Genomic DNA, 17,467 nt, shown 5'->3' on the forward strand with positions numbered 1-17,467 from the left:
GGAGAGGCCGTGTTTAATTAGTATCGTGTTTATGCGTGTCGCTGCCCTTTTAAGTTTCCCGGGGACAATTTCGAAATCTGTCGATCGCGTCGTTTCTATCCGCGGTTTCGCGGATTGGAAGATTTGCTCGGGAAGGTCAGTGATCGGTTGGAGCTCGAGCCGAGAGCTCCTCGTCGCGTTGTTGTGCTCGAATTCGTGTGACTCATCGTCCCGTGTCGCTCGGTGTTTGAGTTCATCGAAATTATGTTGCGGGCTTTCACTCGATGGATCTTATCGGTAAGAATATTTGAAATTATTAATTATTTGTTAATAATTTTCTAGTTCGTGTTGTTGGTTTCTGCGATTCTTTACCTGTGCTCATTTAATGTTTCGATGTTATTCGTCGATATTATTCGATTTTCCTTCGAGAATTTAAAATTATATCAGGAATCATCTTAATCAATGGGCTTAGATTTGTATTGAATAGATTCGTTTATTAATGATTTTCTAGTTCGTATTGTTGGTTTGTGTAATTCTTTGCTTATGTTCGTTTTAATTCGACGTCGATATTATTCGATTTTTCTTCGTAATTCGAGAATTTAGGATTGTATCAGGGATCATCTTAATCGATGAATTTAGGTTTGTATTGAATAGATTCTTTTGTTAATAATTTTCTACTTCGTATTGGTGATTTGTGTGATTCTTTACTTGTATTCGTTTAACGTTTCGACGTCAATTTTCCTTCGTAATTCGAGAATTTAGGATTGTATCAGGAATCACCTTAATGGGTTTAGGTTTGAATAGATTCGTTTGTTAATAATTTTCTTCTTCGTATTGTTGATTCTTTACTTGTATTCGTTTAATGCTTCGACGTCTATATTATTCGATTTTCCTTCGTGATTCGAGAATTGTATCAGGAATCATTTTAATGTACATTTAACGTACGATTGATGAGATTTGTATTAAATAGGAATTAATATTGTTATAATTTGAATTTGTGAAAGATAGGATAGGAAAGTATTCGATAAAATTAAAAATATGTCGCGAAAATTTGCGCCGCAATTCTCCGTCGACTCTGTGTCTGTTTCGTAAACAAAACAAAGCCTTGGTCAAATGCGATACACAAACGCGATACACAATAAGAAATACGAAAATTTACAATATGACTCATGACCACGTATATTCTTTTTACAACTTCTACGAATACATCGTAATAAATTTATGATATTTATGCGCGTGATTGATCCTTTCGGGGAAAAATTGTTCAAGGATAAGCGTAACGTACAAAGCGAAAAAAGGAATCGTTTCTTTGTTCATACAAAGCAAAATTCTTTTTGCCACAACGATTTTGCATAATTATCGATAAAGGAAAATTAAACGCAGGTAAAGCGAACCAACAATCATCGCGTATCCAACAATCGCGAAATGATATCCCTGGCATTATGGAATTGGAGCAGGGGTGGCGCGCAGGCGGCGATTTCAACTATTAGATCGGTCCTTAGAGAGTTTTGGTCGATTTGCAGATTACGAGTCCCCGGGATGCAAGGCTGACATGGCAGAGGGTTCGGCCGAGGAGGAACAGAGCAGTACCGCTGCGCCCGCTTCCCCGCCAGCTGATCTTCGCACTCTGAACACCCAATTGTCGCCGCCTTATCACCACCAGTCCCATCTCCAACCTCGTCTTCAGCATCTGCAGCATCCCAACATGTTGGCGACCGCCGTGCCGCCCAGGCACAGCCACAGTATGCTGTCTCATCAGGTGAAAACGGAAGCCGAGTTGGACGCGCCCTGTGATGTGCCATTGAATCTCAAGAGCGAGGTAAGTCCTCCATGAATCCACTATCTTCTATCCACCTCTCTCTCTCTCTCAAGAGAGAGAGAGAGGTCGATTAATGTACCGTGATCGATTAAGATTCGTTCTAATCAACGCGGGAACATCGAATTGCATCGATGCTCGTTAAATACGCGATTAATTAAATTTGGATAATATGTAAAGTGTCGTTCGCGTGGATGTCGTTCGACGGATGGATCGAAGAAATTTGTTGGAAATATCGTATTGAAATCGAACGTATTCAGTTTCTTTCGTCGAATTTTCGAAATTGAAATTGTGGGTTTTCGAATTCTTCGAGGATTGTAATTAAAGGGGTGGCTAATCACCGTGATTTATATCACTGTGATTATTTTTTTCTTTTTTTTTTTCCTTCTCTCTGTGTATTTATGTTTATGAGATATCAAGTCACGAGAAAACGTTTTAGAAAATTGAGAAATAGAAACGGCTATTAAAATTTATAGAGAGTATCGTTATAAAATTTCTTACGATCCTTGGACTCTTCTTTTGCTTAATAGAATTAGAAATCGATAATTTATGATAATTTTTAGTTAGATCATTTTCGATTCTTGCGAATATATAAATAGACGCAAATAGATAGAAATATTTGAAATTATTGGACAAACGAGCTGTATATTTTCCACGATTCGGAGCGAATTAATTTCTCAATTCTAGTAATTTCGGCCGGAGGCAAACGCGAGGATTCCATCCCCCGATATCTGCGGGCTGACGTTCCAGAACGTTAATAGGAAAGACCCTCGGTCGAAAGGATCGTCACACTCGTTAGTAACGGTTTTGTGTGTCAATGACAACCAATTGTCTGGTTAAGTAGCTGCCGCGCCGCATCCCAACCTAAATCGGCCAATGGTCTCTCTGACCTGTATACGATTAACGTACAAAACAAAGCGTGTCGAACGACTTCCATGTGGACGGCCGGGGTCAATGTACCAAGCTGATTCTTTCTTTAGAGATTGCACAACGCGTGATACCCGATCATCAATCTGAAATCAAATTGTCCCCCCCAAACCTTATATGTCCAAACAATTGAGAAGCTTCCTGGATGAACGTGATTAAATTGTCTCGGCTGTTTGTTTTAATTGAACACGTTTCAAATGTAATAAAAAATTAAGCTCGAGGATGAAATAATTATTAATTATCCGCCGTTCCAGTGAGTGGATAATCTTTTCGTTTCTGAAAAATTGATGAAAAAGATTTATAGGTTACGGTGCTACTTCTCTGACATATCGTTTTTAATTAAAATGTGTCTAATATACGAGCCGTATAAAAACCAATTCGATTTTGCTGAAAAATATGTAATTTTTACCACTTCTCGTGTCCATTAGACACATGATAAATCAAATATATATACGATCCACCAGAAAAAGTTCTCGTAACAATTTTTCCCGGAAAGTTTCTCGAATGTTACCTCCTTAACCTCAAAGCGAGAAAAAAAAAAAAAAAAGAAGAAAAAAAAAAGAAAAAATGATCGAACATGGCGTTGTCGCCATAATAACCATTTTACATTTGTACATCATAAAATATTATTTCCACCGAATGGAAATAATTCAACGATCGTAAAATTCCCTCGAACAATTTTCACTCGACTTGGACAATTTCTCCCCGTATATCAAACACCCGTGTGTATATAAATCGTGTGTATAAAACGTGCAATCTGTTCGGGCACGCGAAATTTCCACGAATCATAGATCACACGCGACTCTCTTAAGCCCGCGTATCGACGTGGCGGAGGAAAAAAGAAGACAAAGGCGGGTTATCGGGTGGTTTACACGTTCGTTTACCGGTAGTTCACTCGTGTGGCCAATCTAATCTCCATACTGGGAGAGCGCCGTGGTCCGGGCATTAAGAGAACGGGGCCCGGCTCCGTGTTATTACCTTAAAACTGGCGGAAAAGGTTGCTCCCGTTAGGTTGCATCGGTTGCGCCCGTGGGAAAATCGTAGCAGATAGAATGTCAAAGTTTCTAACGGGGCTACGTGTGTACCACCACGGTATGCGACTTCTCCACCGCGCGTATATGCGCACGACATTTGCCTAAGCGTTTGCGCGAAACACTTCCGCGTTCCACGCCACGGAGTAAAGTCTAATCACAGTTTCCAAGCCGCCCCTCCATCCAGCGTCGATCATTTATCAGCCTGTGATCCGTATCAGAGAATCGAGCGCTCGATCTTTATTACGATCGTGATCTCTTTCTTGGTCTTTATTTTTCTTTTTTTTTTCTTTTATTTTTTGGAGGGATATTGTGCGCGTTCGTTACCACGGATCGGATAATTGTTTATTATAATCCTTAGATCTCGAGGAAACGGATATAGACTCGCATGATCGAGGAACGGATTTGAGGTTAGGTTCGTGTATATGGAGGTAGTTGCGTGCTACGCGCGAAATTAGTATTTATGGGTGGTCTGTTAACGAGAACCGTTTTGTTCGGTTCGTAAGCGGTGAATTACTTGGTAGCCGATAGGTATTCGAGAGAAAGAGATTAGGATTCGTGGTTAAATTTGATTTAAGGAGAATTTTTTTTTTTTAAGGAAACCTTCGCTCTTTTCGCATAGCGATTTTTATAGGATCCTAGAATCCTTGGAATCGTAAATTCCATCGATATTTAGAACTTTTATTTATACATTTTACAGATGATGAGATAAAATATATTTCTCGCGGATCGACACGTATATACGCGAGAAACTCGAAAGGAACGACGAATTTCCACCCCGTGCAAAAGCTTATACGTAACAGGGAAATTTTCAGAAGCTCGTTTAAAACGATACAGGAAGGACTAACAGAGCTTAGCCGATATTAACGTGTAATCCTAATTGTCGGTCGCATTCGTCGGTTGTATTATTAAAGTTCGACAAAAGCGCTTCTTTTCCCGGGGACGGCCGGTCGATTCCGGGCATCGCGGAACAAATTCGTCCGTCCAACAATGCACAACAATGATGCCAATTAGCCGACAAAAGAGAATAATAGTATACCAGAAGAGGAACCGCGAGCCGCGGCCAGCCTCGAGACTAGAGTCTCGAAAACAGCAGTCTCATCCGTTGGTCCACGCTCTCCCTCCCTCCGCCAACCCTCTATCCATCCATTACACTATTATCCCCTCGGCAAACATCCAGGATCCATCCACGCATGGACTTAATGCCTCCCAGGATCGGGTGTCTGAGGAAGGGGGGAGGTGCAATTTACGCGCAAAAGAACTAGGATGTGTTTCACAGCGACTACGAGCGGAAAAAAGAAACGGGCCCCCTCCTCTCTGTTTAACAGCATACATAATAATGTCGCCGGTGAGCTTCGGCCGTGCGTGGGGGCGGTGGTTGCCGCGTTCCAGCTGAAATATGAAAAGATTCTCGGCGAGAAATTGTCCGGGATTCTTTTTACTTATCGCTGTTGACGCGTCAAAGATGCTCAGGGTTTGTTCGTATGTTTTTTTTTTTTTTAATAGAGTATGCAATGGGTTTGGTGCAGTGGCACGTTTATCTTATCTTTTTGAAATTTTTATTAGACGGGGTTGAAAATTTATTAAAGAGGGATGGAAATTAGAAATTTTGATAAATGAAAGAGAAGTGTGAGTGCAGTGAATTTAAGGTGACAGAATTTTTTGATCGATATATATCATCCTTCATCGTAGAATCGAATATATAAAATTGCAGGTACGTTAATTTCAATTTTCATTGAAAGAAAAAAATCAAATTACAATTTTTCCAAGATGGAACAACGATCGTCGATTAATGATGATAAATTATCGAACGACGCTTTCTTAACGATTCTCTCAATGTCACTGTACTTATTTCTCTTCTAATTATGGAATATCTTCTTCTCGCGAGAATAATGGACATTCAGCAACAAGATAATAAGTAACGAGAGAATACAAAGGCAGAGTCCTTCAAGGATTTTCGTCGAAGACGCACGAGGCCGTTCGTGACTAAACGCGAGTCACTCGACTGAAAAATTCTTCGTGAAAGATCGTGCGCGCGAAGACACGATCATAGACGATTAAAAATCATAAAAACGTTGTTGCGAAAACATTGGATAGAATATACGTGTTCAATGCTATCGGTCACGGTTTTCTCATGGTCATCGCTGCTTTCGCTATTTCTTCTTATTGTCTCATTGAAACAGTTACGTTCGATTCCATCTACGTCTAATGCTTGCAGAAATCCTGCAAAGGTTACGCTTATACTTTCCTAAGATCTTTCTTCCCATTAGAATACGAAACTATACGTAACAAAATCAGATAACGCAATCATCGAAAGTAGAAATTATTATACCGGTGTAAAACGAACGTGAAACTTTATCGGCAAAAGAAAATTTTTTCGCGATTGTATTCTCTATTTTTTCTACACATTATTCCCATTCCGCAATGGAAACGAACATTCCTTGAATTATTCCTTCCATTTTGTATCGTTCCTAAAATTTTGCTACGATTTTTTATATTCATTGATTCTCACTTTCCTGAAAGTGTGATCTCGCATCTAACGAAGTGTTTTACGTTACTTTTGTACATTTAACGTTCAAACATAATCTCCCAAAAAGAGAGAGAGAGAGAGAGAAAAAAAGAAAAGAATAATCCCGATTTTATCGCGAAATACACGAAGTCGAAGCGGCATCGAGGGCATTGAAATCACCCAGCGTGCGGCGTCAAAAAAGACCAGCGGAAAGAAAGTTTCCCTCGAATCTATGAGAAACCACTGGCACAGTCATGATCCAGCATCTCCACACAACTTGGGACACAAGTTGAAATAAAAACAGAGAGGGGCGTCGAAATGTATCGAGCAAGCTTTGGCAGCAACAGCAAGTCGATATGTATCTGTTCGGTTAAACAGGAAATGGATGCGTCGTCACGAACGTGTCCTTAAGAGATTCTTCTTAAGAAAAGTGTCGCGTTCGAGAGTTCCGACAGAGTTGGAATATTATAAAATCGACGATTTCGAGATTTTTGCCGAAAAAGCAGCGTGTGATTGAACTTGACTCTTTGGATGAGTCGAAGAGAATGGGATATATATATATAGGGGACTGGTCGATGGATCGATAGGTTGAGTCGGCGAAGGAGGGCCTTAAGGCGCATTCCACCTTGATAGTCAGGAGGCCAGAACCGTAAATGCATCTGTCAAGAAAGTGATTGAAGGCAAACGAGGGATGCTGGCGCTGCAAACCGGCTTCACGTTTGGATCTCATTACCTCTGCTGGCTCATTTCACCGAGTCAATCGGGGCTCGATCGAATTTCACAATTATCCTCCGGGACAAGATTGTGAGGATTCGATGATTTCTGAATCGTTCCTGATGACGGGTTCCAGTTATTCGGGATTCGAAAAAGAAATATATAAAGTAAATGTTCGATAAGCGTAGGAATAGCGGTGTCGCAAACTTTTGCACTTACGAAGTAATGGTATTGAAATTTAATCTTGATATTCGATTCTAAAGAAAGTTTGTTTTAGTCGAAAAGTCAATGATAAATGTTTGATAAGAAACGTGAAACAATGAAATTTCTCAATACTTATCGAATTTTTTAATTCGTTTGAAAATGAAGATTATCGAGATTATTAAAAATTGTCGAAATATAGCTGCTCGGAATAAAGCAAAGAATATCGATCGTGTATATGCATTTTCGAAAACGGTTTGCCACATCCACCACATCTATACCGTGCAATTTGCTACTTTGTGTTTCCAGTTCATCAAGCGCCGCCGTTCTTCTTAGAGAAACTTGTTGTCGTTGAAACTTGCCAACTAATTGGTTTACTGACTAAGTAGTTACTCATATTTCAAACGCGACATTGTCTGTTTTGTACGGTATAAAATGAATTTACGACACGTAGCTTTAATTTCTTGCGTTTTCAAACGCAAATTATTTTCAATACGATCTCAACGAGTGTATATAAACCAACTGAAAAATTATCCAATGTGCAAACAACAAGTTTCATAAAAAAAAAAAAAAAAAAAAAAAAGAAGAAAGAGAAACACGTGCATCAAAAATCTGATAATTAGCCGAAAACGATATCTCTTATCCCGGTATCCAAACTTGAAAAATCCATAAAGCATCTCGCCGAGAGAGTGGACGTCGCTTTATGGATTGGAAAATCTGCGATTTTATGACGCACGATCGTGTGCTTGCCGTTCGGCGAAAGGTTTATTCAGCCAATAAAGAATAAAAAATGGGGAAAGGAGAGTAAAAAGAAGTGAATCGAAAGAAAAAAAGGAGGAAGGGGGGAGGGAGGGAGGGAGGGAGAAAAAGCGAGGAAAAAAGGAGAGAAAAAGGGTACGCTCGACAAGCGGCGTTCGGTAAAAGCAAGGCAGCCAGAACGACGTCGACGAAAACCTACAAAAAAAAAAAACGGACATAAAGAGCGAGCGAGAGAGAAGGAAGGAAGGAAGGAAGGAAGGAAGGAAAGAACGAACGAACAGATCCAAGCAGATAAAGAGAGAAAGAGAGAGAGAGCGAGAGAGAGAGAGAAAGAGAGAGAGGGACAAGTACACACAGCGAGAGAAAGGGTGAGTGTACGGTGGGGAAGGGGTTGAAAGGGAGGGAGAAGGGTGATATCCCGTCGGCCGACGGCTCGTCTATTTCTCCCGCTTGCTATTCGCGGAGTGATGGAATGTTTATCAATAGATTAATCTCGGAGATCGGCGTGCGGCTCCGCACAATCGGTGGAGCGGTGGACTCCTCGATTGCGATTAAACATAAAAGTATTATTTCAATCTGGCCCCTCCGCGGCTACATTCAGACTCCGTCGTTGCCTCGCTCTCTCCATACACGTTATATATATATATATATACACACGTTTGCACACGTGTATAGAAGTGAAGCCATGCATGTACGTACGTACATACGTGGAAAGAGAAAGAGAGAGAGAGAGAGAGAAAGGGGAGGTAAAAGGGGAGGAGGGGAGAGAGAAACGACGAGCCACGGCCGAACATCCCCCGATAGATCGGGCATTTTTCCATTAGATTGGAACTTGATTAAATTGAAAATCTGTCAATTTAGGAAAAAGCATCCGACAGCTTATATTGACGGTGGACATTATACGCCAGTGGCCAGGCAACGAGGCAGAGAACTCGTTGGCCTGACAACTCCGGTGCAGATAAAAACCCATCGTCGCGCGAGGACCCCGCGCGCGGACCGTCCTGAGCCACGGCCCACACACGGGCCGCTTTTCCTCCGCTCTCCACCACCCTCTCCTCCCCCCGCTTATTCCCGTCCTTTTTGCGTCCTTGTAAAATTAATTGCCGACGCTCTTTGAGGGCGACGCTCCCGCCGCGACGCGCCGAAACCTATCCCACCTATCCCTCTTCGGACCGCGAGCAGCTCCTCATCCGCCACCCCCGCAAATTCGCTCGCGTCATTCGTTCGCATCTGATGCGAATCTTGCGCGAATTATGCGCCACGTGAATACCTCGTTCATCTTTCGAATCGACTCCCCGATCTCTCTTTCTTTTTTTTTTTTTTTTTTCGACGATCGATCGACGATAGGCGATGGAAGAAATTTTTGGACGATTTTGGGACCGGTTTATTCATTAGGGACGTGAGTTTTGAGATGTTTGGAAGTTTGTTTAGAGATTGGAAAGTAGGGTTCGTAATCTAATTGTGATCTAGTGATAAACGATTGAGAATTTGTAATAGATGAATCGTAGGATGTTGCGAGCGATTTGAAGGAAAGGGTTTTTAGAAGTTGGGTCGAGAGATGAGGGAAGTTTGGATTAAGTTTGAGATGTTATTATTAATTTTAATTCGATCGAAAGTATCGTCGTGTCTATTAACTAATAGAAAACGGAAGATGAAAAATAATAGCGCAATTGTGTCTTAATCTTCAAACAAAGAACGATCCTTCGAGTCTATTTCAAACTAATTGTTAATCAACGGGCATTCATTGACAAGCTTAAAACTCCCCTCCCTACCCCGCGCTGTGGAACAAGGGATTTTCTGCCACGTAGACACCTAATTCGGTATAATCAGTCAAGCCCGTGTGTATATGCGTGTGTGTTTGCTGTGCAACGGCCACTACGTATTTAGCCAGAGATCGTTCCTTAACGAGATTCTAAGAATCCATTTGGAAAATACTTATTAAAACGACGATCCCTCTTGCTGCGAGCGACCAATCAATTACACGCTCGTATAAATCCCAGCTATCGTCGTGAGAATCTTCTCCAAACCCAGCCCATTAAATTCACATGCATATGAAATTATTTATAAACGAACATCTTATTACTTTTGATTGAATCTTTTTCTCTCTTCTCTTGTTTTTTTTATTCGATTTTTTTCTCCTTTTTCATAATTGTGTGTAATTGAAGAAATATAAACACAATACTGTACATAATTACACATAAGCAATAATAATTACATCATTAATCTTACTTAATCTTGCGCATTGTAAGATGCGCATTTTATTGGTTATATTAAAAAATTATTTATTTCAAAACTACAATTATTCAATTGATGGAAATTCCACGTAACAACGTTCAGGTCTACTTGAATGATTTAAATAGGTCATGCAAGAGTATTGAAGTTTATTAAGATCAATTATGTTTAATCTAGTATTCCAAAATTTTTTATTTAACACAGCAAATTACATCGAATAACTTTTGCTCGAAAGTTAAATTACCGTTTAATTTTTGACTGCGGATTTTTTGTACAGTTGAAAAGTAAAATCACGTCAAATAAAACTTCAAAACCTAAAAATTTTTTCGTCAAGGAAATTGTTCGTGAAATAGAGGAAATTAAAGTTGCTTTTTGTTTTATTTCGATATCTCAGACGATGTACAACGATGTTCAAAATTATCATCAAGTTCAACATAGATTACGAATAGATTATCCACATTTTTCTCTTGGAACTAGTATTCACCGATACTTGTCCGAGTAACCGACAAGGATAAAAATATCTCGGGAATCGAATAAGTCGTATCGAGAAAAAAACCATTTTAAAGAAAAAAATTCCAACGATTCTTCATTCGTCGTTGGAAAATCATTATCATCGAAGTTATATCGGTTTCAAAATTTTTTCTTATTTTAATAAGATTCGATCAATATCAATAACTAGCATAGCTGCCGATCAGATACCAAAGGGAAATAATTAAAATCGATATAAAATCGATATCTTCAATAATCTTCCTTCGAATTCTCTATTTCTCTCTCTATTCTTTTTTCTCTGTATAAGGCTTCTTTTATAGCGGTTTCCTTTGTTTATTCTAATTCCACTTGTATATATCAGCGGTAGGAAAAGAAGCTAATTCGAGGAAGGGGGGCTTAGCCGAGCTGGTAGCCGAGATAATTCGACGATTAGGCGGAACATAAGCCGGATAACATTATCTCGACTGATTTAAAACAGTATCTTGCGAAGGAGGGAACGCTAAGCACCGCGGGAAACGTGATTGCAATTCGCCGCTGCGCCGTATATGGGACCATTGTCCAAACCAGTTCGATGCTCGCCTCGCAATCGAGAACGTATTACGCTAGCGATAAGGCGTCGCGATTACGCGAGATATATTTAATTGAAAATGCGGACCGCCCCTAACGATACTGCCACGCAGCTAAACTTCCATCCCACACTCGTGCCCCGTTATTAAGTAATTTAAACGGCGATGATTATACTCGAACCTCTTCTTACGATAATTCACGGATCACGTGTCGAACTCGCGTACATTTTTACCGATCGAGATCCCAGATACTCGAGGAATACATAGTTCTTTTTTTCCCCTTCTTTTTAATTCGATATTTACGAGTTTGGTCTCGTTATCGCGCGACACGAGTTGAATATTAAAGAAAATTTATCAAAGAGAAGATTTTAATGGATCTTCCTTCGACTCGACTCTCGAAAAAAATCGTCCAAGTAAACTGAAATTAAATAAAATCCTCTATAAAGAATTCTTTCGCTTATTAAACTTCCGCAAATTTTCACAAAGGTGTATTTTCAAGCTCGGTTTACACGCGAAAAAATTCTCGCTTACTCTCTACGTCTCTCGCTCGTCTGATTCACGAGAATTCTCTCTCTCTCTTTCTCTCTCTCTCTTTCGGGAGGAGGGTCTAAGACGCCCCTTCCACCTTGATTAAAGACAATCGTGCAAGGGAGGAAGAAGCGCGGATAAGTCACGGTGAAATCGCGCACCAGGACACGGCCTTTTAAAGTAGGAAACTCGGCGGAAACTAGCGGCCACACGGTACCTAGAACTCTCCGGTGCGGTGCCAAATAACAATGTTGAATCTCATAAACAAGGAGACAAGACAAATACCCGGTTGGACGGTGGTCCAAGGGCGCGGAGTGGACAGAGTCCGTTCCACCCATCCACCCACACGGGGATGGGAGACTCTGCTGGTAATTTCACGGTGTCTTGCATCCCTGAGCCATCCCCCCCTTCACTCTCCCTGCCACTCCCCTCTCGGTCCTCTCTCCTCTGTCCAAAGCCGCGCGATACGTTCGCCATATTCGTATATTCGCCACTCCTGCATTATGATCGGCGTTCAAGGCATTAATCGGATGCGAATCGACTGCCTCGACGCGTTCCTCGGATTCCTTTTCCTTCGAACACGCCATACTTTACGATAAAATTATTTTCAAATTTAAAACCAACTAACCACTCGCGCTAATGATACTTCGTGATAATTTATTGGATGACGGCCCCCTTGACGATACGTTTATATTTTTCCAAATCAGGATCCTGTATTGTAGGGGAGCGTAATAGCGGAATAACATCGAATGGATCGAAGTGTATCGATTTCCGCCATCGTTACGTATTAAAAGATCGTATTAAGGATTTTACGAGAATCTGGAAGAAGTATTTATTCGGGGGAAAAAAAAAGAAAAACGATCGATGTAACGAAATGGAAAGACTCGTTCGTTTAGACGTACTTTTTTTCCATCTTACTTTTTCACAAGATATCGTTCAGGATTACAAATAATCGACGAATCAGAATATCGGGTAAAAATTCTAACTTAGTCGTGGAATAATATATGGTATCGTAGGTGGCGATTCACAGAGCAACACGGTGTCTTGATGGGCTAGCGGATGTCTGGAAGGGTCAGCGGGATTTGCGCGAATGGCCGACGACTTAATTGATCGAGGGCCATAAGCGAATTAGGGATGACCAATGTTCCACGTGCGGAGCTCAGGAATAGAGCCGGGGGAAGACGCCGAGTTAATTCAATTCGAGGAAGGCTGAAGGGGGTTTCGGGATGTCTCTCTCGCGAGACGTAAATTTGCGTACGTACCGCCCCCTCCACCGCCCCCATTCGGATCAGCCTCTCTTATCCCCCAAGGACGGTGGACACACTCCGGCAAATTGCATCGATGACTCCTCCAAAACCTGCGCAAAACCCTTTCTTCCTCCCTCTCCTTTCCCTCCCCGTCCCGATCTCTCTTCTCCTTCTTCTTCTCCTTCTTCCTTCTCTTTTTTTTTCTCTATCTCCTTCCGGCCGAACGGCCGCGAGTCATAAATCAAATTATACGCTGAGTGAGATTAGATTTCTGTTTGGCCACGTTCGAGTTTGGATCCCGTGGATTCGACGACGAGGGTAAGGACTGCTGCGGTGGCGTGGACCTTCCATCCTTCCTCCTCCTCCTCCCCTCTCCCCTTCCTTCCTCTCGTCATACCGGTTCGTTCCCTCTCTCCTTCGTATACGTATGGCGGTGTGTCGCTGCTTGGTGATAGTGGCCTGCGACGATGGCCTGCGAGCCAGTTGGAGCCGTGGCGGCGGCGGTGTGGTGGTAGCGGGCACACATCGGCTTAGTAGTGGTGGTGGTGGTGCACTACGAGGTCCAACATTAGTTAACGATTAATCAAGGCGCTTGTAGCTCAACATATATCATTAAACTAGTTAGCGAAGTAGGGTCGGCCAAGTGTGCTGACCACTGGCTACCGCCACCCACCCGCCCTCCCTCTCCCTCTCCTCTCCCCTCCCTCCACGACCTCTCCCTTCAACCTGACCAACCCCCTTGACCGAGCCCCCATCTTGTTTCCGCGGCCGATCCAACCCTCCAGCGACGTGCTCACGTACCGAACGGAACTCTTAGAGACTCCCCGAGAGTTGGAACCTCCTCGTCCCTGATGTTTAGCCCGTTTCCACCGGGCTGCCAATTGCTCGTTAAAGCCCGGCCAACGAGCAAGTAGTTTCGCGAAACACGGAGTTCCCTGTGTTCCAACGAATTCGTATATTCCCAACCATCGAATACGATAATCCCCGCCGGTGCATTATCCTATCCCCTTCAGCGGTGCATAATGAATGGGTGAGGAGAGGTGTCTCGACGACGACGACGACGACCTCGACAACGTTTCCGTTCCACGATTTAAGGATGGAATCATCGCGCGTGGTCAATCGTGAGAACGAGAGAAGAGTAATTTCCCTGCGTAACATCGACCGTGCGTTTCCTCCATGATGTGGATAAACACTGTTCTACTCCCGCTCCCTAGTTTTAACGGAGAAATTCGAGTTCGATCCACAGAAGAGGGAGAGAGACAAGAGAGAGGAGATACGGTGGGTAGGTATAAACCGAGCGATGCACTCGTCTAAATATCCCCTCGTATTTCTAGAGAAGCGAGAGATCGCAAGCCTTGGGTGTATCTCCGTTGTGCCCTTCTATCGGACCGGGCGAGCATCTCCACTCTTGCTCTCCGATTCCTCCTCTTGTCTCTTTCCGTTTCTCCGCGATGTTGGCGGCCGGGCCGATTCTCAACGCCCCTCTTCCAGTTTTAACCAACGAAGAGGAAGAGAGAGAGAGAGAGAGAGAGAGAGAGAGACGGGCCGCATAGCCTCCTGTGCGCCCGCGGGCGCCCCTTATAAATCCTGCAGGACTCCTGCAGGCACTAATGTACGACTGTTTGCGGGTATAACTTGGCCCCGACACGAAGGATAGGGGATGGTGTTTCCAGTACATGCTAAGCCGGGGCTAAAGGCTCGCTAGACCGAGCCATTCCTCACTGCCCTACAGACTTACACCTCCCCGCCGCCCCCGTGTGCTTGTCTTTGCTTCTTATCCCTAAGCAAATGTGGTCACCGCGAGGAGGGCGCCGGGATTTATTGATGGATTTACGACCTTGATGTTTAGATCTTAGAGTAAGACGAATGGAATCTTGAAATCGCGGACGTCACTCGTGTTTAATCTTCGTCCGCGCATAACACCCCTCGTTCCGCCCTTCTCCTCCTCCCTCCTTTTCTTACTACGACTCGCTCGGCCGGAACGGAAACGGAAGAAATTGTTTGTTTCTTCGAATCGACGTCAATAGCTACCGACTATCAACAGCCTCCCTCCGCCCTCTCTGGTAACGTCGATGGGAATTTTCAATTAATACTGATTGCGAGAGCCGTGGCGGTGACTGTGGACTTTTTGCACGGTGAATTTAATCCTTCGCGCCTTTATTGGACCGTGTAATCGAAGCTGCTTAATTAAACGAGAGCCTAACTAACGTCTGCTGGGAAGAGGAGGAGGAGGAGGGAAAGAATTATCGGGGTCACTGTTTTCGCTTTAGGGTGGATGATGGATTCTTTTCGTCGTATAATATATAACGTGGGATATAATAGAACGGACGTTGCACAACGTTGTTGAATAATTTTCCGGGAACATGGAGGCTAATGACGCTGGAGGGGGTGGCGGCAACACCGCGCCTTTAGATTATCGACATTTCGAGATGAAGCAGAAGCCCGAAGGGACTGGACACATTAATACCGTCGCAGGGAATCACTTGGCCGAAGTTATTTGACCACCACTGTTCATCCTGGGAGATGGTATTAAATCCCTCCCCCCTTGCCGCGACCCAACCACCCCCTCCCCGGTTGCCCACCTTCAGTGGTTCGGACAGACTTGTACCAAGGACCGGAGCTAGCTAGGCACCAGTGTCCGGCGGTGTCGTCGGCAAACGTTTGCTCGACAAACAAACTGAACTCCCGGTCCCTGCTTCACCATTGCGCGACTCTGTTTTACTATATAAATGAGATGGTCACCCTAAGTACGGGGTTGAAAGGGATGATACTCTGTACGTGTGTGTCGCCACTACCCCCTCCCCTACCCGTTTTCCACCTTGATGACCGCAACCACCGCCGATCCTTCGTCCCTGCTCTTTAACTTTGACTCGCCGAGTCGGATTCGTTCGATAATAAGAAATGGTTTCTCGAAATCATTGGGCGAAATCTCGCGAAAGAAAATCTAAAACTTATCAAACCTCGAGCGAGGTTGAGATCGAGATCGCGATTAATGTCTGCGTGATCAAACGTCGACGTGTCGTAACGCGTCAAAAATTTTCTTTTCTTTCTTTCTTTCTTTCTTTCTTTCTTTCTGTACGTTCTTCGAATTTTCAACCGGAGAGAAGTGTAAGGATTTCCCCGATCAATTTCAAGATCAATTCGGACGAAAAGTTTGGATTTCGAGGTAGAAACGGAACCTTCTTGAAACGAAGTTGAAAGGTTAAAGCGCTCTTTTCCAAGAATAACATAATCCTCCGGTGTACGAAGGGGAAGCTACTTCGTATTAATGTTTGCCCCGATATCTGTAAACAGGCATTACCTGTATCTCCGCATGGAGGTGTAACTATCTGCTTGGCCAGCTCGCCGTAGATTTGAACGTTAGCTGGCCACAGGGATTAGGAAGTTCCTTCGGCCGGGTCACCGTGTTTGCGCTTCCCGATCCGTGTGTATCGCGAAGGAAAAGAGAAATTCGTAGTTCGCCGATCCCCACCTCTGTTCATACGAAGACTTTTAAGACATCCCCGATCTTTAATAATAAGCTTACCACGTTACGTGGAAAATTGAAAGAGTTATCGAACAATTATATTTAAAATCTCGAAATTTGTCATATTTGTTTCGAAATTTCTAATCGATAACGCAGCCGATTCAATCCGACGTGTAAAAATAATTGGAACACGATAGGAAGTTTCAAAGATCGCGCACGAGTTTCGAACACTTGTACTCGTTTCATCGAGGCAAGCAGGCAGGCAGGCAGGAAGGAAGAAATGGTATACGCGTGCGTGCATACGAGATAGAAGTGAAAAAAGGGAAAAGTTTATCATCGGTGCGTGGAGGGAACAAAGGGAAAAACACGGTCGTTGGAAGTTCCTGTTTCGCACGAAACAGTCCGCTTGTCACAAGGACAGAAACAGGCGGCATGAAAGCAGGGAGCAAGGTGTTAGTCCGCACGGAATTTCCTACGCTTGATGCCGGATACGAGGCTTAATTGCACCGCCACACAATGTAAATATTCCGCGTCAGTTAACCACCGTCCAACGTACACGCACGCGTGTGAATGAAACCGGCCACTCTGTCATCTACGGTAATGCCAGTGTGTCATCGTTCTCCCTCTTCCACCGTATCTGTGTCCCTGTTCCACCAGCCGGGGATACCAGCGTTATCGTCCACAATGAATCCTTGCAAACCGGCCTTTTTATTCTCTCCCTACCGAAACGTATCTGAGCAAACAGCGTAATATAGATGATTGCACGCCCGCCGATGACAAACGTTAAAAAATACCGTGATTTAGGGCGTATGCCGCCTGATAAACTGTACCCGGGAACGCAAGATCCGAATATGTATTGCATATTTCACGCTGTGTTCAACGCCAATGCGTTATACCTCTCCCGTCGATTTTCGACCTTCCCTGATAAATTACCCCCTCGTTCCGCGATTATGGATCGAATAGATTCGGGTCGGATGAGATACCGAAGGTGGGACAAGTGAGC

At 43.3% G+C, this 17,467-nt stretch overlaps 1 protein-coding gene across 7 annotated transcripts in view; it reads left to right on the top strand.

The window, feature by feature from the left end:
* The window catches only part of pdm3 (POU-domain protein pdm3), a 190,742-nt gene that overhangs the window by 15,783 nt on the left and 157,492 nt on the right, over nt 1–17,467 (top strand). For all 7 annotated transcript variants that reach the window (XM_086916951.1, XM_086916952.1, XM_086916955.1 and 4 more), the window contains exon 2: nt 1,503–1,798. In XM_086916951.1, coding sequence (XP_086773077.1) covers nt 1,532–1,798 — 267 coding nt within the window. In that variant the 5' untranslated portion in view covers nt 1,503–1,531. The remainder of the gene's footprint in view (nt 1–1,502; nt 1,799–17,467) is intronic.

The sequence above is a fragment of the Apis florea genome, unplaced genomic scaffold, assembly GCF_048593485.1.
Source record: "Apis florea isolate Af1SG1 unplaced genomic scaffold, ASM4859348v1 contig_3810_pilon, whole genome shotgun sequence".
NCBI lineage: Eukaryota > Metazoa > Arthropoda > Insecta > Hymenoptera > Apidae > Apis > Apis florea.